The sequence below is a fragment of the Pteropus medius genome, unplaced genomic scaffold, assembly GCF_902729225.1.
Source record: "Pteropus medius unplaced genomic scaffold, Ma_sr-lr_union100, whole genome shotgun sequence".
NCBI classification, from domain to species: domain Eukaryota; kingdom Metazoa; phylum Chordata; class Mammalia; order Chiroptera; family Pteropodidae; genus Pteropus; species Pteropus medius.
The window spans coordinates 4684152-4711995 of record NW_024348242.1 but is presented as its reverse complement, the minus strand read 5'-3'; the positions used below and the strand labels follow the sequence as shown (position 1 = coordinate 4711995).

The 27844-nt window shown below is 41.9% G+C and overlaps 2 protein-coding genes across 15 annotated transcripts in view; both read right to left on the bottom strand.

Annotated features, from left to right (window-relative positions):
- Positions 1-1458: 1458 nt before the first annotated feature.
- Positions 1459-21082, bottom strand: VPS33A (VPS33A core subunit of CORVET and HOPS complexes). The gene is made up of 13 exons (XM_039879364.1): positions 20889-21082; positions 19391-19456; positions 18816-18943; positions 17722-17908; positions 12607-12723; positions 11500-11674; positions 10527-10720; positions 9182-9308; positions 8244-8311; positions 7523-7660; positions 5620-5757; positions 3921-4089; positions 1459-3488 (listed from the first exon to the last, which is right to left on the bottom strand). The coding sequence occupies exons 1-13, from the start codon at positions 20988-20990 to the stop codon at positions 3307-3309; spliced, it is 1791 nt and encodes a 596-aa protein (XP_039735298.1). The 5' UTR covers positions 20991-21082; the 3' UTR covers positions 1459-3306.
- Positions 21083-22857: 1775 nt separating this feature from the next.
- The window catches only part of CLIP1 (CAP-Gly domain containing linker protein 1), a 104930-nt gene continuing 99943 nt past the window's right edge, over positions 22858-27844 (bottom strand). For 9 of the 14 annotated variants that reach the window (XM_039879343.1, XM_039879341.1, XM_039879351.1 and 6 more), the window contains 5 exons: positions 27719-27836; positions 27487-27637; positions 26878-26927; positions 24818-24942; positions 22858-24534 (listed from right to left, as the gene is read on the bottom strand). In XM_039879343.1, the coding sequence (XP_039735277.1) occupies positions 24273-24534; positions 24818-24942; positions 26878-26927; positions 27487-27637; positions 27719-27836 (706 nt within the window). In that variant the 3' untranslated portion in view covers positions 22858-24272. The remainder of the gene's footprint in view (positions 24535-24817; positions 24943-26877; positions 26928-27486; positions 27638-27718; positions 27837-27844) is intronic. The other 5 variants (XM_039879346.1, XM_039879350.1, XM_039879352.1 and 2 more) reach the window with 3 other exon arrangements.

Below are 27844 nucleotides of genomic sequence, written 5' to 3'. Positions count from 1 at the left end.
TCCGGAGGGCTGGATTCTAATGCACAGAGCTAAGTTGAGGGACTTGTCACACAGTCCCCTTCCCAATGTGCCCACTTCCAATTTCAAATTTTCCAACTGAGAGAGGCCAAAAAAGCCAATCAGGATTGCTGCAAATAAAGAACGGACTCTTTCCCAGATGCAATAGTGAAAGAAAACAAACTTTTTGCTGCTCCTGATTATTTTGCTTTTTGTGGTACTTTCTTGTTAAAGACTTTTTTTTTTTTGACCTTTCAAAAAAGCAGTGTGGACACCAACCCTTTTATCAACATCATCGTCCAGAAGCAAATGGCTCTTTAATTTGATCAGGATCTCTTTTTATCAAATCATAGCCCCGGCCGCAGCTCGGCTGAAAACCAGAGCAGACCATTATCAAGCCGCTCAGGAAGCCAGTGAGTGGTAATTGCTCCCCCAGAGAACTGGTCATCTGAAGGCTTCCGTGTCCTGCGTAGTCAGAAGAAAGCAAGCGTGGCTGACATTATACCCTCATCCCACACCAAAGTAACCGATGACAAAGGGAGGCTATTAAAACAGGTCTGATCCTGTTCCCCTTTACCTCTCCCATCCTTCGAACGGATGTCTCAAAGCAGCTATGTGTTCCAGCCTCTGCAGCCTCTAGTCACCACCCCATTTGGGATATTTTACAGCAACAGAGTGACTGCAACTAAGAAATATTATGTGGCTTGAAGTTCGTATGCATTCACTTGGAAATACGAGAATCAGAAATTTTACATTACTGCCTTTTTCTCTGTTGGATGACAAAAAGGCATTCTCTATTTTCTGCAGTATGTCATCATTAAATCCTATGAGAAATAATACAGGCTCTAGAGTATAATTCAATCTGTTCAAAATTCAGTCTATGTGGTGTCTGTATTTCTATGCCTTGCCATTTCTATCAGAGCCCCTCTTCCTGTCTGTAGACATTTTGATCATTTTAGTACTTTTAAAAATATTTCTTCTTGAATCCAAGTCTTTAATGTACAACTGAGAACAAGAGACAAACTGGCATGCCATGACCAATCACAATTCCTTTCCAGTGAGGGCAGAGCTAGAATAGACTAGAAGTCCCATGGAGATTTCCGTTCCCAGTTCTCTCCAAGAATTAAATGCACTGTTTTTAATCCGCCTCCTTTAAACCGTTACTCTATTGCTCCACAGTGAAACTATAGTTCAAATACTTATTTCTCTGTTAGCTAAAATTCAAAGGTGTATAGTAAGACACAAAACAGTGCCTATGTAGACTTCTTTATGTATGTAGACTCCTTTTTAAGGGGACTCCTGGTGTAGCAGAACTGCCTACCCAAACAGACAAAAGTCCAACATGGTGTAAACAATCTACCCTCTCCAGGAATAAATGTACCATTCACATACCCTTTCTCAGTAAGGGCATACTCCTTTGAGATAAAGACTGCTTCAAGTATTAAATGAACTGACACAAAGGCGTATAATATATAATTATTCACCACTTTCCACTTGCATACAAATGAGGCAATTGATGTTTTTAAGTCTTCTGTGGAATGCGTTTTTAGGAGCTGACCTAGCTATGCTCTGAAGAGGCAAATATAGAGTCATGAGTGAATGCAGACAGGAGACACAGCTGAGTATCTGTTCATGGGACAAAAAACCCAACCAAGGAGACTTGACTGGACTTGAATTCCCAAATCCCATGAGGCAAAAACATTGAGGGACAAGGTACATTTCATCCTCTAAGGTGACTGAGGCTGACAACTGCTGGGGCTGAAAGGTATAAATGAATCTCCCTGGGATAACAAGGGTCTGAAAAAGGATTTTCTAAAACAGGAATCGTTTTTTTTGTTAAGCCCATTTCCAAATACTGACCATTGAAGCCAAATTAAATCCACGGGGAGCAAATCTTTTAAAAACTACCTCTTCTATCCCTGATTCTTATAAGAAAGAGGCTTTTTTTAAAATACAGAATTTCTCTTTCATAACGTGCAATGTGCCTAACAGAATTCAACTAATGAAAAGAAGTGAGGAAAAACATGTACAGTTACTAATTAACAATGGAAACCACACGTAGGGAGGCATGCCGATTCTGGTCCTCTGGCAAAGAGGACGACAAGCTAATTTTGCTGGAGTCGTGGGCAAGGGCTGTGAAGCCATCAACTTGGTCCCCTCCTCGGCTTCAACTCCTCCAGACACTGGGGCGGACGGAGCAGGCGGGAGACTTCCGACTTCTCCACCGACAACCCATCCCTCTCTCACAGCCTAGCAGTCTCCTGCAGGACGAGTAGCAGCTGTGCCGCTGGACTCCAAGACCATAGCAGGCTGTGCCAGAGGGAGGCCAAGGTCACCAGACTAGGGACTGAAACGGAGCTAGGTGTTTTCAAGCAAAAGAAATGCAAGTGGTTGAGTAGAGACTGGCCGCAGACTGCTAGAGAAGTACATGTGACAGGCACCAGAGAGATGGAGTTGCAACATGTTGAAGTGGCAGGTGCCGTAGCGCACGGTGGGCCCACGATGGGAAGGAAGATTGAGACCACCATGGAGGCAGCTACCACTGAAATGCCTTGGAGTTAATAACAGGTACGCTAAGAAAGCGTCTCTGAACGGTTAAATTCTCAGGAAGCTGCTCCCCAGTTATTACCTTCTTCCATGTAAAAAGCCCTTGATAAGTCTGGGACCCACACAGATGTAGCTGATCAGGCAGACCATAAACTTCGTTATGGGAAAAGCAGCTCCTCAGACCTCTTGCTTTATAAAAGCCGAGAAATCAAAAGTGAACGGAATCAAAACAGAGATTGGTGACAACGAATATAATGTGCCATACTCAGCAGGAAAAAGCCATCTCCACCCAGTGATAGTAGCTCTAGCCCCCAACAGCTAGAACTGCGCCAGGCACGGTGCGCCTTCAAGAAACTGAGCTCTACTTATCAGGAGTTGGACTTCCCACTTCGGTTTTCATGCTTACCTGCTTGGTCCCGGCTTTCTTACTTTAAGAACCGGCCCCGTTAGTGAGGCTGTATAGTTTATCCATCCCCACCATCCTTAACATGTTTCCAGAGGTCTCTAATGAAGATCCTGAGCTTAGAACATGAACAACTGGTGTTTCTTTGACCCGGGTTGATTCTCTATTCTTCTTTCTTGAAGAAATTTGGAACACACGAGAGAAGCAGAAAGGAGAAATCAGCATAATTTAAGAAGCTGATCCTGAAGTAAATTCTGTATTCCTGTGTTATTCCTTTACGGGGTTGCACTCCCTTCCGGCAACTTCTTCCAAGGGGCCGTTTATTCTGCAGTCCGCTCGTTTAGTCCACTCTGAACGCCCTAGAAAGTCTTTTCCATCAGAGACTCCAGCCAGCTGGCCCCGTTCATGAGTTTAGTGGTGGCGATGACATACTCTGTGCCTCCGTCCTCCAGCTGAGAGAGGAACCGCAGGGCAGCGATCTCAGCAAAGGTTACACCCCCGAGGAAAAATATCAGGGTGACTCGGTTTTCTCCCGGTTGACCTAAAATTTAAACATTTCAGAATTAAGAATTATTTATTGTTGGAGCTTCTCTTCCCACCTCTTAAAAAACTGCATTGTTCATAAGAAAGAAAATGTCAAACGTATCTTGGTCAGACAGCTCTTTTGAAATTCAAGAATGCGATTTTTTTTTCTATTTTATTTTTATTTTCTGTTGTTTCTTGTCTTTTTTTTTTAGGAACATGACTTTGATCTCAAATGTTTTTTCTAACGACTGAGATTCTCAACTCAGATGTCGGAAAGCTGCTACCCCTGAGGGAATAACAGGCGCTAGCCCTTAAAATACACATTAGTGACTAACAAAAGAGGCATATTGAACTCCTCCTAAGTACTTAATGAATGTACTTTACAAAGCAAGTGCATAATACACGAAAACGCACTAACATTATCTGCAGATCCTGCACTGAGACTTACGTTTCTTTTGCAGTCCGGTGGGCAACGGCTGTCGCTCTTCGAAGTGTGGCCCCGGGAGCATGCGGAGGACTTCCTCGATGCTCCGCCAGCCAGGCCGCGACAGCAGCTGGGCCAGCCGCACGCTGAGCGGCGCGTAGCCGCTGTAGACGTAGGATATGTCCGTGGGATTCTGTTAAATAATTACGGGGGGGAAAGACCGTCGGTATGGAGACGGGGCTTTTGGGTGATCCGAAATTATTTGATTTGTCTTAGAAGGCAGAAACGCAAACAACTCTCCGCCACCTCTCCCCACCAATCCACCCCACCCAGGCTCTGTTCTTAGCAGCCAGAGGTTCACTTTTGACTCACATCTTGAAAAGCCACTTAAAACATCTCTAGGTACTGAAGATGAAAAATTGTTACTTGATTTGGCAAGAAACTTCTTGGTGTGTAACTTGGCACTCTAGCTGAGCAGCAATGTGCATAACCTTTGAACTCGGCAATTCTACTTTTAGGGTTCTATCCCACAGAGGGGTTCGTACGCCAGGGGAGAACAGACCAAAGCATAAACATATTAACTGCAACATCGTATGTACCAGCGAAAGACCAGGAACAACCTGAATTTCTATCAGTTGAATCATAAAATAATGGATATTTACAACACCACTATGTAGCAATCACAAAGAACTTTTAAAAATGAGGTGGATCACAGAACGGTCTCCAAGACAGTGTTAAGGGGTGGGTGGGACAGCAGGTCAGAACAGTGGAGAGAGATGAACTAATACAGCACTGACTGTATAACATAGGAATTAAGAGTATCTACATTCCAATTAGGGAAAAATAATGCAATGTCGCTATTGATAGAAACTTTAATTATTAGCTTTTGTTGCAAGAGGAGGCCTAATCATGTCCTTATGAAAAACCAAAAGAGAAAATGAGAAAAAGAAATTTAGAAAGGTTGGAATAAACAATAAATGTAAAGCAAGGTGCACCCTGCTTTGGAGACCAATGGTATAGAATATGCACATTTATGTAAAAGTGTATGTACACAGACTCTTTCTGGAAGGAGAGAGAAAAATCTGGGTTACAGCGGCTGCCTCTGAGGGGGGATGGGGGTTAGACGGGTACGGGCTGACTTTGTACTCTGCGTGTCGAACGTCTTTCAGATCCTCTCCACCCTTCTCGGCTGAGCCCAGGTGGCCAACTTGCAGGTTCTGTACCAACGCGCTGCCAAGCCTTCTGCATCTGGCCAGTGGGAGGCACCAGAAGGAAACGGGAGTGTGGGCCGCAGTGTGAGGCCAGGGTTTTCTTGCCCTGGCTTCCTCTCTGGGACACTGCTAGGGGCTGGCTGGGTCCCCCGACCAGAGGCCTCTCATCCCTCGTCTTGTCAAGCCGGCCTCTCTGTACGGCTCTTTTTTCCAGGTCCCGGAGAGGTTTCTGGAACAGCTCCCTCTCTTGCCCTTAAGCTCCCCACTGCACTCCCTCTCACTGGTCCCCTCACTCCCATCTTTACAAAACTCTCCTCCAACTCTGCAGTGCGAGAGCACCCTCTGTTTCCTGCGGAGATGCTGGTAGACACAATACACGAACACATTACTTTTTCAAAAACATTAGAAAATTGTATTTGGAAAGCAAGGTGGATGTGTAGATGGAGTAGCATCTGTCGTCGCAAACAGTTAACCAGCGACTAAGGTGCGCAGAAGTGAGGAGTGGGTCTTACCTGCTCGTTTACATCATCCATCCAGAGGCGCAGCGTCTTCCTGATCGTTGGGTAGTTGTTTCTGCCCCCCGTCTGCGGTTTGAGCAGGCCGGCCTTCTCCAGGTTGTGTAAGGTCAATATGTGCTCATAGCCATACGTCTGCAAGAGAAGTTGTTTGGCCTGGATGTCATAATAGGAGGAGGCTTTCTGCGACTTTCAAAACAGAGCGCTTACAAGAAGTCAATTTGGCTTGTTCTCCAAGGCCTGGTAGCAAAGTCCGGGTGGTGACTGCCATGAGCACGTGGCGGCACAGAGGATGAAACGTGCCCTAAAAGTGCTTGCCCGTTGCAATAACCCAGCTCATTGCCTCAAAGAGGGACTTAAAAAGTTTAAAGTCAGAATTTATGGACCCAACATAAGCTAGCATCAGATCAATTACAGTGGACACTTGAACAACATGGGTTTGAACTACATGGGTCCACTTGTGTGTGGATTTTTTTTCGCTAAATATATACTGTGCTGTAAATGTATTTTCTCTTTATTCTGATTTTCTTAATAACATTTTTTCTCTAACTTACTTTACTCTAAGAATACAGTATATAATACACAGAAATACAAAATACGTGTTAATCGGCTGTTTATGTTATTGGTAAGGATTCTTGTCAACAGCAGGCTGTTAGTAGTTAAGTTTTTGGGGAGTCAAAAGTTATAGGTGGATTTTCAACTCTTGCATCATTCAAGGGTCAGCTGTATAGTATATATTTATACGGGATATAATTAGCTATTTAAAAAAATGAGGTAGACCTATACATTCTGAGAAGAGAAAAGAATGATTTTCTGGATATATTCTTAAGGACAAAAAATATATAATAATAGAATACTATGTATAGAAGGGCTTGATTTCTTTTAAAAAATTATTAGTAAATAAAAACAATAATAATAGCTGATACTTATTCTGTCTGTGTGCGGGGCACTGCTGTGTTCTAAGCACTTTACATACGTTAACTCGTTCATCTTTGTTATAACCCCACGAGGTGGATAATATTATCATCTCCATTTTAATGTGCCCAAGGCCACATGGCTAATAGCGACAGAGCTGGCTTGGATCCAGCCAGTCTTGCCCCACAGGCTGTGTGTATAAACTTGCTCAGTATGGAAATATAAGAAGAAAACGTGGACGCACACTAGCCAAACTGCTGACGTTGGTCTTATCCGGGGGGGACGGGGCTGGGAGCAGGGTGCAGGGATGTTCACATTTTGCTCCATGTACTTCTGCATTATATGACAAGGACGCATGTGCTATTTGTGTAATTTTTAAAAAGACAAAAACAAAAATCTGAGCATTTAGTTTTAACAGTAATGTACTTCGCTGTGACTGATACTAGCAAATAAATCCTGCCTGAGGCATTTGCAAACAGTGGGCTTTTCTTATTATAAAGTAACACAGGGTTAATTTGAGTCTGGTAAGGAATTATTATTAGAAATTTGCAGAGAGTTCTCTTCCTCTGTCGAATACTGGCTGGTGAGAGAATGGGCACCAGACCGCAGGTGCCTGAATTTTAGCGCTGGCTCAGCCCCTTACTGGCTGGGTGACCGTGGGGCAGTTCCATGACTACTCTGTGACTCAGTTTTATCATCCATAAAATGGGATGACTCACAGACCTGCTGTCACAGTTAAACAAATGACCACACATAATAGCTCTTCCAATAGAACCAGGGGCCTGGCCTAGTAAATGCTCAGTCAACATGAGCGGCTATTACTATGCAAATACAAGACACAATGCAACACCAAGGACCATCTCTCTAGGAGTTAAAAAATTTAAAAGACAGTGGAAATCATATACCAAAATAGCAGACTTGGGAAGTATTTTTTTTAAAAGATGTTTTCTCCTTTGGCAAATTAGTAATTTACAAAAATACTAACCTGGAGAATTTCTCTTTTGTAATAATCCAAAACTTTTTGTTTGAGTCCACTATTGCACACGGATTGGAGGCAAATTAGTCTTAACACCTTGATGAGCGGATGCTTTTGGGCAATACAATCCTCGATGTAACTGTTGACCTGGAAACAAAGTATAGACATATACTGGCATCTGGTTTAGGGACCTCTAAAAATGTGATATATACTATTAGTTTTCAAAGTCAAATAAAGGATATGTGTGGGAGAATGGCTCATTCTTTTCTCACACTCCCTCGCCCCCTCCAGCCCCTGCCACGCACACCCTCAGCCACCGCGCATGTGACCTCGTTGTTCTCAGTAACGTGGAAATGACCAGTAACAGGAATTTTTTTAGAAGATGGAAATTTTCATACATTGAAATCTTATTAATGTATTAATGGAGGTGGATATATAAAGGAATTATACAACCAGTTCTCTCCGAAAGCAAGTACCTCACTCGATCACAGCCCTTACAGCTCCTAGATTTCAGGGCCAGCTCTCACCTCCCTGTGTGCATTGTAGAAACTGCTCCCCCAGAGTAATGCTGAATGTCTGTTACTTGATGAAATCTGTATTTTCGCATTTTGCATTTGCTCTTAAAAATATTTACGCAAGATACTGCAGTCAAAGCCATTGCTTTTATAGCCGTAATCTTTGTTAGATAAACTATCAGTTATTTGTTAGATCGGTTTTATTGTTTACATACCTTATCAGTGTCTATTCCAGACATAAACTCCTGCTCCACTGTTAATTTATCAAAGAAGTCTTCAGAAGCTAAAATGTAGAAAATCCGCAACTTAGAAATTAAGAAACAAGAAGTGCCAAAAAAAAAGCAAGCGAAAGGTTGAAATCGTCACCTGACAAGAATCTTCTAAAAGCACGGAAAACCCCACAACCCTGTTCTCCAAAGTTACATCTGGATATAGTCGACCGCTGTATCTCTCTGCTATCCTTAGGGCTCAAAAATCAGGTCTCAAGGATTTTGCCCCAATATCTGCGAAAACCAATTGCCCTAGAGCAATTCACTTTTATCATCAGGTTCAACCCAATTTCAATAGATTTCTATTAATGTGAAAACAAAGAACTGAGTTTCTGACACTGGGCTGTATTTAAGACTCCAAGTATACTCAGTACGGAGCACCGAACAATCTCCTAGTCAGCTTTTCCAGCCTGTGTGATGATGAATAAACTCGCTTTTGGTTTAGTACGCACCTTCTGAGCTCTTTCGAAACACTCAACATGTGCTCTCTACGCCAATTCTGCAGGAAGTTTTCAAGGGAAAAACAAAAAACCAGAAACATCACACTGCTCTAATTAAATAATCCTTAACAACAGGAAAAAAACTAGACTGAAAAATTAACCTCCTCATATTACGGTGACAAATTTTGAAAGAATTCTTTTCTCTTATCAATATTCCAAGTATATGACCACATGATTATATTATTTTAATAATAAAAGAAATGAGTTGACCACAAATGGAAGACTTTTAATCATGAACACGCGTATGCTTAACACTGAGAATCATGCACCACATTAAAACAGAGCTGACTTTCCCTGGACTGTATTCTGCTGCCAAGGACCATGGCGGCAGACACTGCGTGCAGGCCAGCTCAGACAAACATTGTCGCACCACAGGATACTCACTGGTGACATCTTTGATCAGCTCTGCAATCGAGGTGTGGTTCGCAAGGGAGCCCCTCGCCGCCTGCATATGGGGCAGCTGGGAAACGAACTGCTTGATCTCCCCCACTGTCTTAGCGTTGTGCCTTTCCTGAAACAGGCAGAATGGCAGAACCTCTGAGCAGGGCAGACACTCACTTTTAAGTACTATGTTCCTTGCGTGGTTCAGAAGACGTTTAATTTATGTTAATGCGAAAGAAAGAACGGAATACAAATAAATCAGGCCAAAGCCAGCTCCAATGTTACGTAGTAAAACAGAAGAGATAAGTTCACGATGCCTGGTAAAAGCATGAGTAATTCCGTGGAGAGCGAACGCCTAAGGTTTTCTCTTCCCATGCACTGGCTTGTGTTGGGATCGTTATTTTGTGGGCATCTGAGTATTTTGGGGGGACAGTATTATGTGAACCACAAAAATTTCTGAATAAAACACTAAAAGGAAGCATTATGTTAAGAGGGAAATATATATAGTAAAAAGCTTCCTCTAGAACAGAAAAAAAATCCATTCTGACTCCCGAACCTCAAACTTGAATATTGTCTGTGAACAAAGTGAATCTTCTGTAGTGACGAGAAAATATATATACATTTTTTGCAAAATGTGATCAATTTAAACCAAAAGCAACTTCAGAAATATGAAAATCAACTAATGAATATCATTCCTAAGAAAGATGAGATCTGGAAATACATAGTCAGTGAAAAATTCGTTTTCAAAAATTCTCCCGACTTGTGCTTCTAAATTCTAGGTATTCAGAGTCTATCACTGTACTGCTCTCCCATGTTTCAAAACCGAGCTTTGCCAAGACTGAAGCAGGGGCTGGGCAAGAGGGGGCAGGAAGGTGGTGATGAAGCTGCCAATTAACAAACTCAGGCGCTGGGGATTTCACTGTCATTATCACCCACGGTATCTGCCGGGACTGGCAGGTCGGCCAGACTGGGAGCTTTCACCCCAGACTGCAAGTTCATTAGAGAGGAACTTCTATTTATAACACAGCTGGCTTCCTCTTAAATGAGGTAGGAAATAATTCAAAAGAAGACAGTAAAATGAATGTTTATGACAAAAGCTAGCATGCTGCAAACATTGCTCCCTGTGCCCGGCCCCCCAAATGAGAGAAAACCTTAACACAACATCTCCTCTGCCGGGTCGAAGAAGTTTGAAAAGAAACCCATGGGTCCTCCAATAGCAGAGTTTACGGTTTCTGAGGATGAGGAAGCCATGCTCAGTGGCTGTATCTGTGCGCAGCTGTCACTGTCCTCGTGGGTGGGCAGTCCAGCCTGTGACAAGAGTAGCAAGAGGACAACAGAACTGGCTCACCTCAAACGCCGCCGAGATCACCTTGGCTTTCTTGCTGAGCACGGAGCCCACTGCGTTGAAGTTCTTGTCCCGGATCTCAGCATAGAGCTCCTCGGCCGAGTTCAGCTGGAGCTTCTTGGCTTCCGTGGGGAGATCCTTCCCCCCATCACCCTGTTTCTTGGGCACAAATTTCTCTGGGGGCAACTTCACGTAACCTGGACAACAGTGCGAGAGAACGAGCACCTGTGTGCATGTCCCAGAAGGACCGATCAAGCGCCCAGGCACAAAACAGACTTTTCCCACTCAGGAGCGATGTGAGCCGGCTTTAGAGAAAAATGGTATACAGCACTGAGGTTTTGATGTTTCCATGATCACAGTACACTTTGATCAGAAGTATTATTAAAATTTTCTCAAATTTTAAATAAAGACAGAAACAAACAAACATCATGTGGGCCCAAAGCAAACCAAACCCATTTGTGACCTCTGACCCAATCACCCATCACACTTAAACTCTTGCAGGCCTTCAGTCTTCCACCTAGTGTCCCCAATCTCCTTTCCCCCAGGATACGTCCTCGGCTCTGTTCTCTGCTTTTAGCAAGCTGGTCGCTTCACCATTCCCAGCTTTTATTATGAGCCTGTCCCTTATAGCAACCCCCTCTCTCCAAACCCAGCTCCAAGGCCGCCTCTCCCACAGTTTTCCTGCACGACTGCCAGCCACCAAACTGCAGTACCAGCCCGTGTTTAACGATGGCCTCTGCTCCCAGGGGACAGGCACAGTCCTGAACACTATATATCCGGCCAGCCCTTGTGTGACCGGAAACAGCAGTTTACTCAGATGCTGTTTAATCCCAGTGTCTACAAGTCAAAAGTCAGTATTTATATATTTTTTCAAATATTCTGATTTATATATAAAGAAAATACCTTCTTAAAAAATGACCTTTTTGATATTTTTATCAGATTACCTATTAGCAAAAATAGATGTCACTTTACTTACTGTTCTGAATGCCGTAAATTTCATCAATGAGTCCTTCGTACGTGAGCTGAGTGGCAAGAGGCGTTAATAAATCCACGTTTCGATCAAGCAACAAGAGATTGTCAAAAACCGGAAATACTGAATTCTGGCTTCCTGTAAACTCTCTCTTCATCCTAATCATCATATTGGCCACTTGCTGGAAACAAAACATTGGATCAGGCGGGACCCTCCCGGGAATTAGCAGATTTTAAAAGTCAGCTAAAAACAGAAAGACAATCCAAAAAGTAAAAGCAGGAGCAAAACGGTGGAAGAGTGAGACTGGTAAGAAATAAGCAGCTACAGAAAAGCATTTGCTGCCGGCGACCCATCATACTTTGGCCAATGGCAGCCGCTATTTCTCAATGAGGCAGAGAATTAGATACAGTCCGTTTTTGTTATTGGTGGTGGTTCTGTTCTGTAAAGTCACCATGAACGTGGATAGTGAATACTGAACCACTGCTCCCCGGGGAGTGGGGGGCCATGGGATGGGTGAGGTTCCCACAAACAAATGATCAATATGTAAACTTGTTTAGTGTGTGTTTCTGTTTAAAGACACTTTAATATGTATCGTTGATTCATAACATGAGCTCGTAGGGCCAACGCACTCCCACCCACGAGGAAGGCCAGCTTTTCTGACACACGTGTCTCCTCCCTAAGGCACATCTCAGCCTTCCTGTGTTCTTGGACGTTAAATAGCACTTCAGCACTATACCGGGGCCGTTTTAATAGCAAAATCACCAACAAAAAGAACAGAAATGCAAAATATGTGGCGTTAGGTAGTGCGTGGCGCCACATGGTGGCCCAAAAGGACACCGTTTACAGTGTGGGAGCCGGAACGAGAGGGCAGAGCGCACTGTGTCCGACCCCAGCTGCCAGCCCGCACATTGGGCAACTCTGGTGTTTTGCCGCTTTGAGGGTATCCACGAAACCCTGCATATGGATTTGGGGGTTACGAATAAATTTTAGCAAGGAGTCGAATTCCCAAATAAAAAGGATTGACGGGCCTTGTTTGTAAATAGCTCCCCACTCCTCCCCCTTTTTGGGTCCTAGGGGGCTTCCCTCGGCCACCAGGGACACCCTGTTTCTTACCCGGGCGCACTCTCCTTTCCCGAAGATCTGGGGGACTGTCCCGTATAAGGCCTGCAGGGTCATCAGCCCCTTGGCTGCGTGGTAGAGGCTGGTCTGGTCGCTCTCCAGGTAGCACTCCTGTGGGGAGCAAGGATCCTTACTGCAAGCCAGGGTCATCTGGGAGCCTGCTGGGGGTGCCTGCCGGGGAGAGGGGCCCCACTGCAGGCGGTGAGACCACTCCACCTGGGACTCAGGCCCCTTTTACGAAGCTGCTGTGGGGCATTCTAGGCCATGAAGCCAGCAGCTCTGCTGTCAGGGTGCAGCTGTGGAAGCGATTCCCCTGGGGCAGCCCCTTCTGGAAGAAAAGCGTTCACCAGGCATGCCAGCTCTTAGTTTACCAGCTCTTGAATAAACTACTGATTAATACTTACATGGGTTCTCTCACTCGCTGTGGTCAGTGTCAACTCTAGTAAAACATTCAGCGAGGGCCACATGCTAATACCCACAAAGGCACATATTCTTTGGCTCCCAAAGTCCCAGAGGACCACGCGACAGAATACTTTGCAGTTTTTACAAACACAAGGCAGATTTTCTTATATATGAGCAACAAATGAAGGCCATAACATCTTGAGAGAGGAAAGGGGTAGCTGAACAACCTTTTAGAGCATAATCTCATTTAAAAAAACACATTTTAGTTTATAAACTATACAAAGTGTGTTTTGTAAAGTATATAAAAATATATCTTTTTTTGCATCAGAAAAAAGGCTAAAAAATAAATACGCACAAAACCAGCTGAGAAGTGAGAGAGGGAGCCTTCAGTTTTGACACTGGTAAGTAGGGTACAGGTTCTGGACTCAAGGTGTCACCTCCCAGCTGCTCCTTAGGCCAATTAGATAACCTCTTTGTGCCTCAATTTATTTATCTGTAGAAGGGAGTACATTCTATATAATGTAAGGATTAAATGAGAAAAATGTGTATAAAACATTTAATCCTAACACCTGAAACATATAGTAACTGCTTGAAAAAGGTTAACTTTCATTAGAAATTGGATTTTTTACAACCATCATGCACTCCTAAGTCAAAATGGTACACTGTACCCCTCCCCCACGTGCATCTCTAGCGTCCGAAGCCAGGAAGGAGGGGACACCAACAGGTGAGGGACTAAGGACGAGAGGGCAAGTCTGGAGTATTTTAACATTTCGCTGAATGTGAGAGGCCAAAATTGAGAATGTCTAAAGATATACTTTCTGTCAAAATTACTTTTAAACTCTTGATTAGAGCAGGGCTAATCAAGAAAATTCAAGAAAAAAACATATTCGGGAACATTTCTCAGAAGGGCATTCATATATATATTTTTTTAACTTAAAAAGTGTTATTGCCAAGATATTCCTTTTATAATTCCATCTTTTAAAAAAAAAGATGTAAAAAAGATATTGAACTTTTTGCTCTAATGTAATTGGTGGTGGGGTGATTATTTGTATCACTATCTCGACTTTATTCTGCACCTGTGAAATGCCACATGGTATTTCAAGCCATGAGGGCACTTTGGGAGGCCCAAAGGCCAATGGCCATTAACATTTAAATACACAATTTTTTGACTTCAAAGTCCCACATGCCTACACAATAGAATGAATACCTTGTGAAGCATTTTTTTAAACTTGTTTGTGCAAAGGAGATGGATTTTATAATATTGATTTTTCTATATACAAAGGAAGGTCACAATATGTCCAGTGCTGTTATTGAGCATTAAACTGAGCAGAATTCTAATTCCTATGTTTGTACAGTACAAAGAGGATGATTATAATCATATCCTAAGAACACAGAAAGATCTAGAACGCGTTCTGATGCCGAGAATGCTAAATTACACTGTTTAAAAATCACATAAATAAGTAAAATGACCTCGACTCCATAAGAAATCGAGGTTGACACTAACATTAACTAGAACTCTTAGCTTTACCACTTGGACTTCTAAACAGGATCTTAATGAATGCACAAAGCCCATAGCTTGAGGCTCTCAGCAGAAAATAATCGTCCTTTTTTTTTTTTTTCTTTTTGCGCAAATCTCTGGTTAAATAAACTGCAACTCTCCCCTCTGGACAAGTTTTGTCATGCCAGGACAAATTTTCCTCAGCTGCTACCAATTCACATTAATTACACAATGTGAGTTAATTATTTGTGGGTATACCACTATAGATAATTGATAAAGCAAACATAGCAAAACCTTATCTAAGTGATAGATATACGGGTGGTCCCTGTAAAATTCTTTCAACTTTTCTGTATGTTTGAATTTTTTTTATAGAAAATGTTGGTGGGCATGAATCTGTACCTCAGTGGACGAGGTTTAGCGTAAGCAAACCAATGGGGGAATATGGCAAGAATGAGCAAGAAACTCTTGGTTATAAAATTAATCAGCCACTGAGTCCTGCCTCTTGTCAACTCTTTCAAAGTGGTGATCATTGTAACAAAATGCTGGGGAAGAAAAGATTTCAAGTAATCTTTTGTACAACATCAGTGATTTCCAAAAGTTCTAGTCTCTAGACCAGCAGCATCAGCATCACAAACCCATAAATCAAAAGAGACAGATAAACGTGATTACGATAAGAAACCACATGTGGCAAAAACTACCATAAGCAAAGTCAAACGACAAATGTGACCCGTGCACGGTCATTCATTGTAGCACTGCCTCTAACAGCAGAAGATGAGAAACAACGAAGTGTCCTTTGAAAGGGGACTGCTTTCATAAGTTACGGTACATTCAAAATGTGGAACACTATGCAGTTTCAATCGAGAATAAGGAACTCTTCTCTCATATGGTAGAAAAAGATCCAGGATATTTTATTAAAAGAATAAAGCAAGATACCAAGGTTACATAGTCGACGTTACCATTTGTTTCAAAGTGGGAGGGTATTATATACACTATGAGCTATAGCTGCATAAATCATCTCCAAAAAACTAAAAAGAATTAGTGATTGTTTCTGGGAGGGAACTGGCAGTTTATGGCGTGGAGAGTGGCTTAATTTTCACTCTGTGCCCTTTCTTACTTAAATAAATTTTCCATGTGCACAAATTACATTTATAAAACATTTTCAAATTACATTTTTAAAGATGAAACAATGCTCTTATGAAAGAAAGTATTCTTTGAAATAAAGATGGCAAATTCAAAAATATATAAAATTACATTTGCAAGAACCCTTTTAGAACTAGAGAACAAAGCTGTGCACATTCACTAATAAACACGCTGAAAACAGTCAGTGGGGAAAAATACTGCTGGAAAAACTGCTCACCCATGTGGGAAAAATAACCTAGTTCCCTACCTCACACCACACACGCCACAGAAATACACTATTCAAGCCGGATTAGAGACCTGAATATGAAAAGCGAAACTTCACAATTTTTAAAGGAAAATATAAGATTCTTCCTCTTCAGGGTGGAGAAGGATTTATTAAGACTCAAAAAGCACAAACTTAAAGAAAAAAAGGGATATATTTAACTACTTTAAGCTGGAGGGCTCACACCTCCCAAGTTCAAAGCTTACTGCAAAGCTATAGTAATCAAGACAGTGTGGCACTGGCACGAGACAGACATGATGACCGATGGAACAGAACTGAGACACCAGAAATAAACACGTTTATGGAAACTGATTTTCGACAAAGGAATCAAGACAATTAAATATGGAAAGTGCTGGAACAAATGGATATCCATGTGCATAAGAATGAAGTTAGACTCTTACATCACATAAAAATAAATTCAGGGTAAGGTCAAACCTAAACGTAGAACTAAAACTGTAAAACTCGTTGAAGAAAATACAGGTGTGAATTCACAACCTTGGATTAGGCAATGATTTCTTAGATATGACACCAAAAACATAAGCAACAAGAGAAATAAAGAAACTGAACTTCATCAAAATTAAAAACATTGGTACACTGAAGGATACCACTTTCACCAAAAAAGTTAAAAGAACCTAAAGAATGGGAAAAATATTTGCAAATCGTATATTTGATAAGAGGGACTTGTTTCCAGAATATATGAAGAATTCTTAAAACTCATAATGAAAGGATAAAAACTCAGTTTTAAAAACGTACCGTGGATCTGAACAGACACTTCTCCAAAAGAAGATATAGGAATAAGCACATGAAAAGATGATCAATATCATTAGTCATGACAGAAATGCAAATCAAAACCACAATGTGTTAATACTCCACATCCACTAGGATGAAATTTGAAAAGATAGACAATAACAAGTATTGACAAGGATGCAAGATTGGAACCCTCATCTGCTGCTGGTGGGAGTATAAAACAGTGTAGTCACTGAAAAATGGTTTGGCAGGTCCACAAAATGTTAAACATAGCGTTTAACCATATGACCCTGCAGTTACACCCCTAGGGATAGCTAAGAGAAATGAAAACAAGTGTACACACGAAACCTTGTATGAACGTTCATGGCATCATGACAGCCAAAAAGTGAAAGTCAATTGTCCATCACAGATGAATGATAAATAAAACGTTGGATATCATTACAATGGAAAAGTATTTGACAAAAAGGAAGTACTGACACATGCTACAACACCGATGAAGCTTGAAAACATTGTGCTAAGAAAAAGGCTAGATCAAAAGGCCACGTTACGATCTCATCGATAAGAAATCTCCAGAATCATCGGATCCACAGAGACTCCAGCAGATTGGTGATGGCTAAGTGGTGACAGCTGCACAATTCTGTGACTACACTAAAAACCGCTGAGTTGCACGCTTAAAAAGGGTGAAATTTTTGGTATGTGAATTATGTCTCGATAAAGCTATTATTACAAAAATTTAACTACTTCATAACTGGAGATGTCTACACGATGAAAGATATTATAAAGTTAAAAGACAAGCCACAGACCGGGAGAAGATATTTGCAGCTTTTGTAACCCAGACTCTACAAAGAGTTCCTCGAAAAGAAAGAATGGGCAAAGAAAATGAACAAGCACTTTACAATTTACTGAAGAAAAAAAAATCTTAAACATCAATAAACATATGAAAAGACTCAGCTTCACGGTCACCAAGGAAATGCAAACTAAACATAACCCTGACACGGTTGTGCTCCTAAATTTGGCAAAAGTTAAACTCTGACGTTAAAAAAGAAAATGTCAAACTCACTTTGAACGCGCCCTCCGACTCCATGGATAAGAGATCCCCATCGAAGGGAATGAGATCTAGGCTGTACTCCTCCCTGTGAATAAAGGAGCCCAAAACACCCAGGTCCTTCAGCCGCTGTTCGCACAATAAGCTACGACGTGGCACAAACAAAATATGGAAGTCTCTGGCTGGACCACGTCTGTCTTCGCTGTAAGAAAAGGAATATTTGTTAGCTTATGAGCTCCATAGAGTCACAGACTATTTTGCTTATTTTATTCCCAGAGCCTGGCTCTATGCCTGTACACAGCAGGCACTAAATAAATGCTGGCCAGATAAACATACAAACATTGACTTTCAGATCAAATTGTTACAGTTGTTCTCTCACGCTCTTCTTTTTTTAATCCCTGGCAGGAAAGCAGCATTGATTCATAGCCACTATTCCGCGATGCATTTTCTAGCTTTCTCTTAAACTATTCATGAGGCAGTAAAGCTCTCAGGTTTATTGAAACAGGATATCGGTGTCTTTCTGAAAACAAATGGTTCTTTAAACCAAATCATCACAGTGATATAGAGTCTTACATTTAGAAAGGTCATTCTTAACTCCCACTCTACTAACCTTGACAGTGGATTTCCCAAAATAGCCCGCCCATTTGCTTTTAAGCTTTTAGGGGCCACATCAATCGACTGCACTAGAGGGCAGACTGGGCTGGGAGAATTTCCTCTATAGATTGGAGGCTATGTTAAATTTTGATCAGCTCTTATTTATTTTGCTTATGAAATTCAAGCACACTACATTCAGTATATTGAAAAAATAACCATTAGCGGTTTTTCGTTTTGCTTTGTTTTGTTTTGAATTGGGGTCCTCGCTATTGATACAGGTTCAAAGATTTAGCTCTCCTGAAAGAATGGGGTTATATGATAAACCTCCCATCTCAAACTGAAAAACTTCACGTTTCCCATTCCCCCTCTGATACTCTTTCACCCCGTCCCAGTTTTCCAAAATACCATCTTCTGATGTACTGGCAAGAAAACGGGGTTGCAAAGAGCAGCTCAGGATGTTAAAACTTCCTGAAGGACCAACCTCTTTTGGACCAAACATAAGCTCTAAGAGATACCTGAGCACATTATCAGCAATTATATCCATCAATTCTAGCCTGGGTCTGACAAAAAAAATAATATTCTTGACATCGGCTGCTGGCAAACGACCTCTTTTAAGTGTGAACATTTTTTCCACCTCATGTTCCTAGGAAAACACACATAAAGTTAATCAAAAAATCTGTCTTTACCCATCATATCCAGATTCAGACATCATAAACACTCCCAGTCAAATGCATATTAATAGTTAATTATCAAAATGTAATTCCCCAAAGCCAGATGTATAAAGGATCAAGTTTCTGGCTGAAGTTACTGCTATTGAATCTGAATTCAAATGACACTCACATGATGAACTATCAAAGACACCAGGTAATGATCACATAATAGAATGCTAATAATTTCCCTAAAATTAGAGTTAGTATAGTATCACAGGCCAAAGGACCATTGTATACAAAATGTTAGTCACAAATTAGTATCAGTGTTTATAAGGACCAAACAGCTTTGCAAGCCAGTTACTCAGGAAGAAAGGTAAAATCCTATTATTGTTGCTATTAGAATTGTTAATCCCTGAACAAAACCCCAAAAGCTCATTTACCTTCAGTAGTGAATACTGTGCAATCAGGCCAAACGGCCCTGTGAGGTACTCATCCCAAACTATCGCCTGTAAGAGAGGAGAAACATTCTCTTATTATGGTTAATATCAGGAATTTCAAAAACATCAACAGAACACAGCAGTCATACAAAGTAGGAATATCTGCTTCGAACTCCAAATTAACAAAGATTTTAATAGCCTCGGACAACATCCCTATCCTACAGGTCTAAAGTAAAAGAGCATCAGGAGCAAGTGATGCTACCGTCGGTCTCGGGAAAGACGAGACTCAACTATTGTCCTCAATGGAAGAAGAAACGTAGCTTGTTGTGTATGTGTCATGGTATTAATGATTAGACTGAACATATAAACCGCCAATGGCAACAGTCGACCTATTTTGTACGTAAGTATCATGTAACCCAATTATATAAAATTAAAACCTCTGATTAGGTATTACAAATCTAGTTTTGACAAAAGAGGACATTTCAAAAGGCTCAGAAAATTTAAGTAACATGTCCCAGGCCATATAGGGACCTTAGACCTTATACTGTAGTAGAAGGGGGTCAGGACTCTAACCTAGAACTTACTGACCCCATCCGTCAAATGCTCTATGAGCATTTCTCCTGCTAAACTCTGGTGTCATTTCTTTTTCTTTTTTTAACTGAAATTTTTATTGAGAAAACTGTAGATCAACATTCAGCTGTAAGAAATAATACGGAGAGACCTCCTGTGCACTTTCTCCGTTTTCCTCCAACGCTAACACTTGGCAAAGGTCTAGTACAATATTCCAACCAGAATACTGACAATGATCCAGTCCACGATCTTATCACATCTTGAGCTTGAACTAGGCATCTAGGACTTAGCCTGCTGTCTTCTCTCAATAGCTGCTAGCACCCACTCTACCTCTTGGGGTTCTATTTTTTTCTAAGATTGATTCCTGACTTTCCTCAGTTCTCCTTTTCTCTTGCGTTGTACTACCAGTTACTTAAGGGGACCGATAAATCCTAAGGGGATAGGGTAGAGGTAATACCACTTAAAAGAAATCCCATAAAGCCCCCGACCTACAGTTTCTGATTCCATTGTGAGGTGGGTGCTAGGAAACGTCTAACAGGAGAGACAATCCTATTTCAGTAAGGTCACGTTAAACCTCGAATAACTTCGACTTCTCTCATAATCCGTGTGAGCAGCAGGTTGTAAGGTGTTGGTGCTTCGCACACTGTGGAAGGTATGATTTGTAAGGACACGTTGTAACGAACAGTGGCCCACCATCTACGTCCTTAGACCAGGCCCGCCTCACCGGTCCCGCTGTCAGCTGGTTCACCAAGGGGCGAGTCATCACGGTGGCAGATTGTGCTGCCACAAAACAATACGATGCCAGGCGGACTTCGGGCTGTGGGACCCGTGGTTCCCGGGGTCCTCATACACCGGGAGCTCCGGGGGTCGGACGGGCTTAGGCCAGGCCGGACGGGGGCCGAGGGCGCTGTCCCTGCTTCCCGTCCCTCACCTTGCTTCCCGCGCACTTGTCCAGGAACTCGCGCAGCTCCCGACGCACCGCCTCGCGCAGCACGTTCAAGTTCACTCGCCCGTAGGACAGGTGGGCCGCCATTCTGCCCCACCGCCCACCTTTTTCCCCAATCCAACACGTCCTATCACACTCTCTATACGAAGCCCTTAGGCGCGGTCATGTGACAGAGCGTTCACGTGACCGGGGCCGCCAACAACACGCCCAACCCGGAAACCCGAATCGGCCGGCGTCTGCTGCTCTTCCGGGCCCTAGCGCCGCCTCTTTCTTCCACCGCGTGGGTTCTGACGCTGTGTCAGTTCGGGGGTCCTTCGGCGCTGAGAATTGAATTTAAGGGCGGAGACTAGATTCTGCTCGACCCGTTTAAGTAAAAAAGAAAAAAAAAAAAATGCGACTTTCTTCTTAGCAGCCAGCGCACTCGCGGTAAGATGGTAATTTGAAGCTAAACTTGAATGGAAATCTTTTGAATTATAGCAAATAAAAGGTCTTTGGCTTTGCTCTTTTGGTTTGTGGGCTAAAATTTACAAAACTGACCAGGGGCCAAGGGAACCTTGAATGACATGTCTGTTTAGCTCGTCCTCGTAGACTTTTACTGCGACACGGTATTTCACGCACACACTATCCAGGTCCCACCACTTGTTTCATCGGTAAAATTTGCATGTTAACTTCGGGAGTTGAGGGAATCAAAGAGGATCGTGTAATTCGTATAAAAAACTAATAAGGGTGTCTGGAACTTAATTTCTCAATAAATACTGTTTTAGGATACATGCGTTTCAATACTTTGAGGTAGAAGTTGGCTAGTTGGGATCTGGTGAAAGACGAAAATGTTTGGTCTTTGAGTGCATGGCTCCTTTCAATCTTTTATACACTTGTACTTTATGTTATAAAGACCTCGCGAAGTAATTACTATGGAGTCTGATTAAGCAAAGAGTAGAATTTAGGGATATGCAGAAAAACAATCATATATACATACTTTCGCTCTCGATTTCATGATTCCATCAAAGCCATTCAGATTTTAAAATAACTTGTTTCCACTCATGCAGACCGTTCCATATTTCTCAACCCAGTTTTCGCCCTGTATCACAAAGTCTTCACGGGTGTTGGGTTTTTGCTCAACTGAGAATGTGTATTATTTTAGCACCCTCTGTGAGAATAAATGAGGTAAACGGGCTATGCCATGAGCTGTTTAATGAGGATACAACTTGTTCTAATAAGTCAACTACCCAAGGCTAGTGAAATCTCAAGCATGCATGAGTGTAAGTGAGCAAGAGCAGGATCAACTCCTCAAACAGGACCAGGATGCTAGATGATCAGAGGTGTTTTACTGGTATAGATGTTTGGAGACTTTGCTATAGTGCTGTAACTGTCCTATAAATATTATGCACTTGCTCAGTGTTGTCTTTTTATTGAGATATAACTGACGTGTATCACTGTTAGGTGTAACAACATGACTTATGTATGTATACATTGTGAAATAATCACAATAAATTCAGTTAATAGTTTGAGTCTTTTAATCCCCTGCGGTTAATATTGAAGTCCAGGGCTACTGTCAGAGTGTTAGTTAGGTAAAAGCAATGCTCTTGTTCAACTAGTAATTCTGCTTTGGAAATATCTACCTGTGGGGGACTCTGCTCATAAAAGATGTTTGGCTATGTAATCATTTTGGGAAAATTACAGCAACATTCAGAGTTTCTTTCTAAAACTTCATGAATAGTTGGTACTGTATAGTGCCACTTCTACTTTGGTCAGGTAATGGTGTGACAGCAATAAATAACCACCTCAGGTATTTATTTATGCTAAATGGGTCACAGAACACTTCGAGATAAGGATATATCTATTTCTTAATACTTATCAACAAGACTGAGGTGCAAATGCTATTTGGATCTATAGCGCTTGCTTATTTGAAGAAAACCATTATGACAAACCTGAGAATAATATTAGTTACTACCACTGACAAAAAAGAATAATCATTTATTAAAGTAGATACAGAACACTTATTTGCTCAAATTTTAATACTGCTTTACATGTTGAGAAACAATTCCTATTATATTTATAACCAAAAATTTCAACTGATCACAGATTTATTTTTCACTTCTCAAACACAGAGTTGATAATCTCGAGGGGAAAATACATCAAAAGCATATATACAATTATAGAAGTTCTTATTATACATGTAGCATGGCAGATACATTACTTTTTACATATTCTAGAAGACATTCAAATCAAGATAAATAGATTCAAACTGGTTGATAAACTTCTGGTGGTTGAGGTCCTTCATTTTATTTTTTGTGATAAGAAAATCCAAAATTACTCATGTTGAATTTCTCATCATACATTCATCTAAAAACAGTAAAAAAAACTTGTAAAGATTGTAGACTGCTTAATTTAGGTGTTTTAAAGTGGCTTATTATCTAATTAATTGATGCTGGGGATTTCTGCTGGAGAAGGGAAAAATTATGGAGAAAATCTCTCATTTACGTCTGATAAACAAAATGAAAACAAAAAACAGTTGCAAAGCCGTGTGATGCTATTTCTGGCCTAGCTCATTATGTCCTGATGAACATTTTAAGTGTTTTCTTTTTCATAAAGGTAAAAATCTGAAAAGAAAGACACGTTGTGTATGCTTTTTCCCAAAATATAGATTTTAAAAAAATATATACATATAATATATAGAAGCTGAAATTATGCAAAATCAATAAACAAAACACCACAGTAGAGAGTGGGTGCAGCATATAGATTATAGATGTCCCCACAGCAGTTTGGGGGCTTGCCCCTCCCTTTACCTGTCTCATTTTACCACACCTACGTATCATCAAGCCTGAAATCAAGGCACTACTGACGTCAGGTAGTGCAAAGAGCTCAGATAGTTCTTTAAGAATAAAATACTTTAAATGAGTAGATGAAAATGCAAAATGGCACATTTTTCAACTCATTCCAGTGTCAAAGCTAAACCAAAACATCTAAATATACAAATGCAGCCTGGAAATAGTTTAGTGCAAATAGGAAAAGTAACGGCATAATTTAAAGTTACTTAAATAAGGTGTTGTGAGGGTAAGGGGTCGTTCCTTGAGGTTCCCCTGGGGATAATAAGTGTAATGGCATCTGGTGCAGCATCTTAGTAAAACTTTGAAAAACCAAGAAGACAAAATCAGAGGTGATAACTCACCTACCTCCTAAGTATTTATTATTTTTAACTTATAAAGGGAAATTAAAGGGCGATTTGTGGAAGATCAAAATATTTTCTTAGATTTGCTGATGGGGGTGAAAAATAACGTGCGTGCTCCCGCAGTCCGCACGCACGAGGCTGGTGTCCGGCCGCCCGTGCGCAAGCGCGTCCGAGAGCCCAGGTCTCCCGCTGAGGTTTCGTCAGAAGGTCTCGTCGTCATTGCAGTTGGTGGCCCAGTGCCCAAACATCTCGCAGATTTCACAGTACGGGCGTTCCTCGCTCCGACTGCCGTGGTGTGTGGAATGGGGGGGGTCCTCAGACATCTGCGCCTGGGTAGGACAATCCTCTGTGTCGTGGAGATCGAAGCAGTCACATATGTCACAGAAGAGGCGAGGTTTCTTCTTGGACTGTTTCTCCTGGTCGTCACTGCAAATGTTAGCATGTATGATCAGAGACTCAGCTCTATTAGAAGAAATTCAAGAGATAGTATCACTTGTAAAGAATAAAAACCAAGAATTAAGGCCAAGGCTGGGAGCCCCCAGTGTAACTACCATAATCCACATTTAAAACTTCCATGCCAAATCATTTGTAGTGTGTCACTCCCTGGCCATATTTACGGAACTTGGTTTACAGCCAAGTAACCACAAAGCAACTATTTCTCCAATCCACTGGAGAAGCTAAGGTTAAAAACACAATTTATTTAGCTGGAATGAAGGTACAATCAGTATTGCGTAATATGAAATACCTGTCATAATTGTTTAGGTCATCACCGTTCCCATTAAGGGCTGCTTCTGACATCATTTCCACCTTCATCTTGAGGTCTTGATTCTTCCTTTGAAGGTCCACTATTACCGAATTTAGGAAATCGATCTGATTTGTCAGAAATAAAAAAAAAAACAAACAGATGTGTAAATTATCTAAAATGTATAGACTGGACTATCAAGAAGTCACGGACGTACAGTCTCACGCTATGGCTGCAGAGTGTGCTGACATCCCAGAGGGGCCAGCAGTGGCCATTACCGAACCTGTTTTATATGCACACGCAGAATTTTACACAAATCATAACCAGGTAGTTGTCCCATTACACTGCAGAACCAATGCAGGACTCATCCTCCACAGATCTGAAAAGGTTCGGGGAACTTCTCCTCAGATCGCCATCTTAACATTTACTGATTCATCACGGTGGGACGGTCAATGTGTCTTCAGAGGAGACACTCTGGTGCACGCTGACGAGGCGGTGTCTGGGTACCACAGGTGGGAAGGGCGCCAGTGCCGAGTGTGACGGGACAGTGGCATAAGGGGACGACCGGCGGGAGGAAATGCTCTTGGCCTAACGTTTGCTTTTAGACCAGGGGCGCTTTCATTTAAAAACAAGCTTCTTCCCTCTTCTACAAATAATAACAAGGTCTTATTTTTCTAAACGGCCATTGAAAAAAATCTTCCTTTACGACATAAAAAATGGACGTATATACACATACATGCACACGTTTCAATTTTTAAAGAACTATTTGGCCTTTTTCTCCTGCTGGGGCAACTTATGAAACAAAGCTAGCAATCAACAGCTGTGTGGTTCCCTGCAGGACACCCCTGCCGACACGGAAGCAGACCCACTAAATCTGTCCTCACTTCTTACGATGCACTTTCTAAGACTTTATTCTGCTAGGAGCTCCGTTTCGGGAAGAAGGAAAAGCTGCAGAATGGATGTAAGTATAGTGGGAAACCACACACACACTCTCACTCACTCACAAATTAGGAAACATAAAACGAACCATTTGCTGATTGGAAGAAAAGTGTTGGCAGCAGCAGATGAAACAAACGGAAGCAGAAAGGAAATGGGGGGAGAAAAAACACCGTTAAGTTGATGTTTATTAGACATACAAACTAAGCAGACAATGCTAACCAAGGTAAGTTCGTACGTCTGCTGAATCCTTTCAAGCCTTTGAAAGGAGATGTCAGTTAACTGAAACAAATCACAAGCCCCTGAGCTTTGCTTGCATTTAAAAATGAAAGATGGCTTTTGTACCTGTGATTTTTGGACACGATAAATATATCCAAAATATTAAAACTGAAAATGGGTGTTTGTTGTATGTGCTTTTGGACAAGATAAATATATCCAAAATATTAAAACTGAAGATGGGTGTTTGTTGTATGTGCTATAATATTTCCAAATATAGACTACTTTGCCTCCATATAATCCCCTGTTTAAAACTAAGGCTGTTTTGTTAATTTTGGCTTTAGGAAACAGTTTTCAAGAACTCCATCTTTTAAAGGTAAAGATGAGCAAGGAACCTTTTGACAGAAGGATCCTACTTCTAGGAATACTATTAGATCTGCAAAATGACACATGTCCAAGTTAATTCATTACAGCATTGTTTTATAATACACCTAAAAGGTCAGAAACATCCCAAATGTCATGTCAACCAATAGAGAACTGATGACATTAGGGTACAGCCATAGAATGGCATACTATACAGCTAGAAAAAAGATAACTGCAGGCTGGTTTATGTAATATGCCACCATTTATGTAAAAAAGGAGGGGAAAAAGACTATTCACCTTGGCTTGTATGTACATTTAGAAAAAATCTCTGAAAAGATTTAAGAAGACACTAATAACAGTGACCACCTGCTTGGTGGTTTGGGAACTGAGAATGTTTGATGGGAGATTCTTTTCACTGAATGTGTTTTTAACATGGCTTAATGTTTGAATGATACATTCATAATAGGCAATAGGAATGTATTACCTATTCAAAAGATGAGACGATCTTTTAAGTAGTGAGTAAGCAAAGCTGAAGGAGAGAACATTACCTGACTCTCCTGGGCTCTTTCGTCCTCTTCTGCCTGAGTATCAGTATTACCTGATAATAAAAAAAAGAAAAAACGTGGAGGGGGATTTTTTTTTTTTTAATTGCTCTTTTTCTTTGTCATTGCACTGTAAGGGCCAGTGCTAGAAACCCACTTTCTGTGGACTCTCAGAGGCACCTCTGGGGACACGTTCACGAGTGCCTGTCCCATGCTGGACCCCTCGGGACCTGCGTCGGTGCTGGCCCTTCCCCTTGAGGTGTTGTCGCTCAGGCCGGCTCACAGCTGGCAGCAGTGCCCCTCACCTGTCTGAATTCAGAGGCCAGCGCCATTCTCTCACAGGTGCCTGTCCTCTGCCGCAGCACTTTCAGACCCCACGGCTGCCCCTGGGGTGGCGGCCGGCGTCTACCATGCTACGTCTGCCGACACTCCCAACCACGGGAAGGTCCGAAGTGGGGAGAGCGGGCGCCCCTCTGCGTGGACCTGGGTCATGAGGAGCCCTTGGCTGACTGAGCGGGGGTGCGGGATGCAGCACGTCGGCTGCCTGCGGGGGGCATCTCGACCAGACAGGAAGCAGGGGGCTCGGAAAGGGGCGCCACACGGTCATCGTTTTACCTGAGGAGCTGCTCAGCTGCCTCTTGTTTTCTTTGAGTTGAAGCTCCAAGTTCTTTACCTTGAGCTCAAGCTTCACCTTATCAGACTCTAGAGACTGGACGACTGAATGCAAGGACTTGGCCGAGGCGTTTTCTCCCCTGAGCACTGTGACCTGGAACACAGCGGTGAAGCTTAGGCTCGGAGTTTGAACAGAAAGAGGCAGCGAGAATGTTCACCCCAGAAGGTACTCTACCTCATTTCTCAGTTTTTCCAGCTCTGCATCCTTTTCTGTGAGTAAGGCACTAGTAATACTGATGGATTTCTGCAAGGAAGCTTTTTCTTCATCTGTGTCTTTTATTAACTTGGATTCTCTAAAAAA

Bases quoted from the DNA above. Each gene is read 5' to 3' on its own strand.
- VPS33A (XM_039879364.1), bottom strand. From the start codon at position 20,990: ATGGCGGCCCACCTGTCCTACGGGCGAGTGAACTTGAACGTGCTGCGC. The intron at 10,721-11,499 runs GTAAGTAAAGTG...ACTGTTGTCCAG, and splicing joins AATTTACGGCATTCAGAACA to GTTACGTGAAGTTGCCCCCA. The intron at 4,090-5,619 runs GTAAGACCCACT...ATTATTTAACAG, and splicing joins TGGATGATGTAAACGAGCAG to AATCCCACGGACATATCCTA.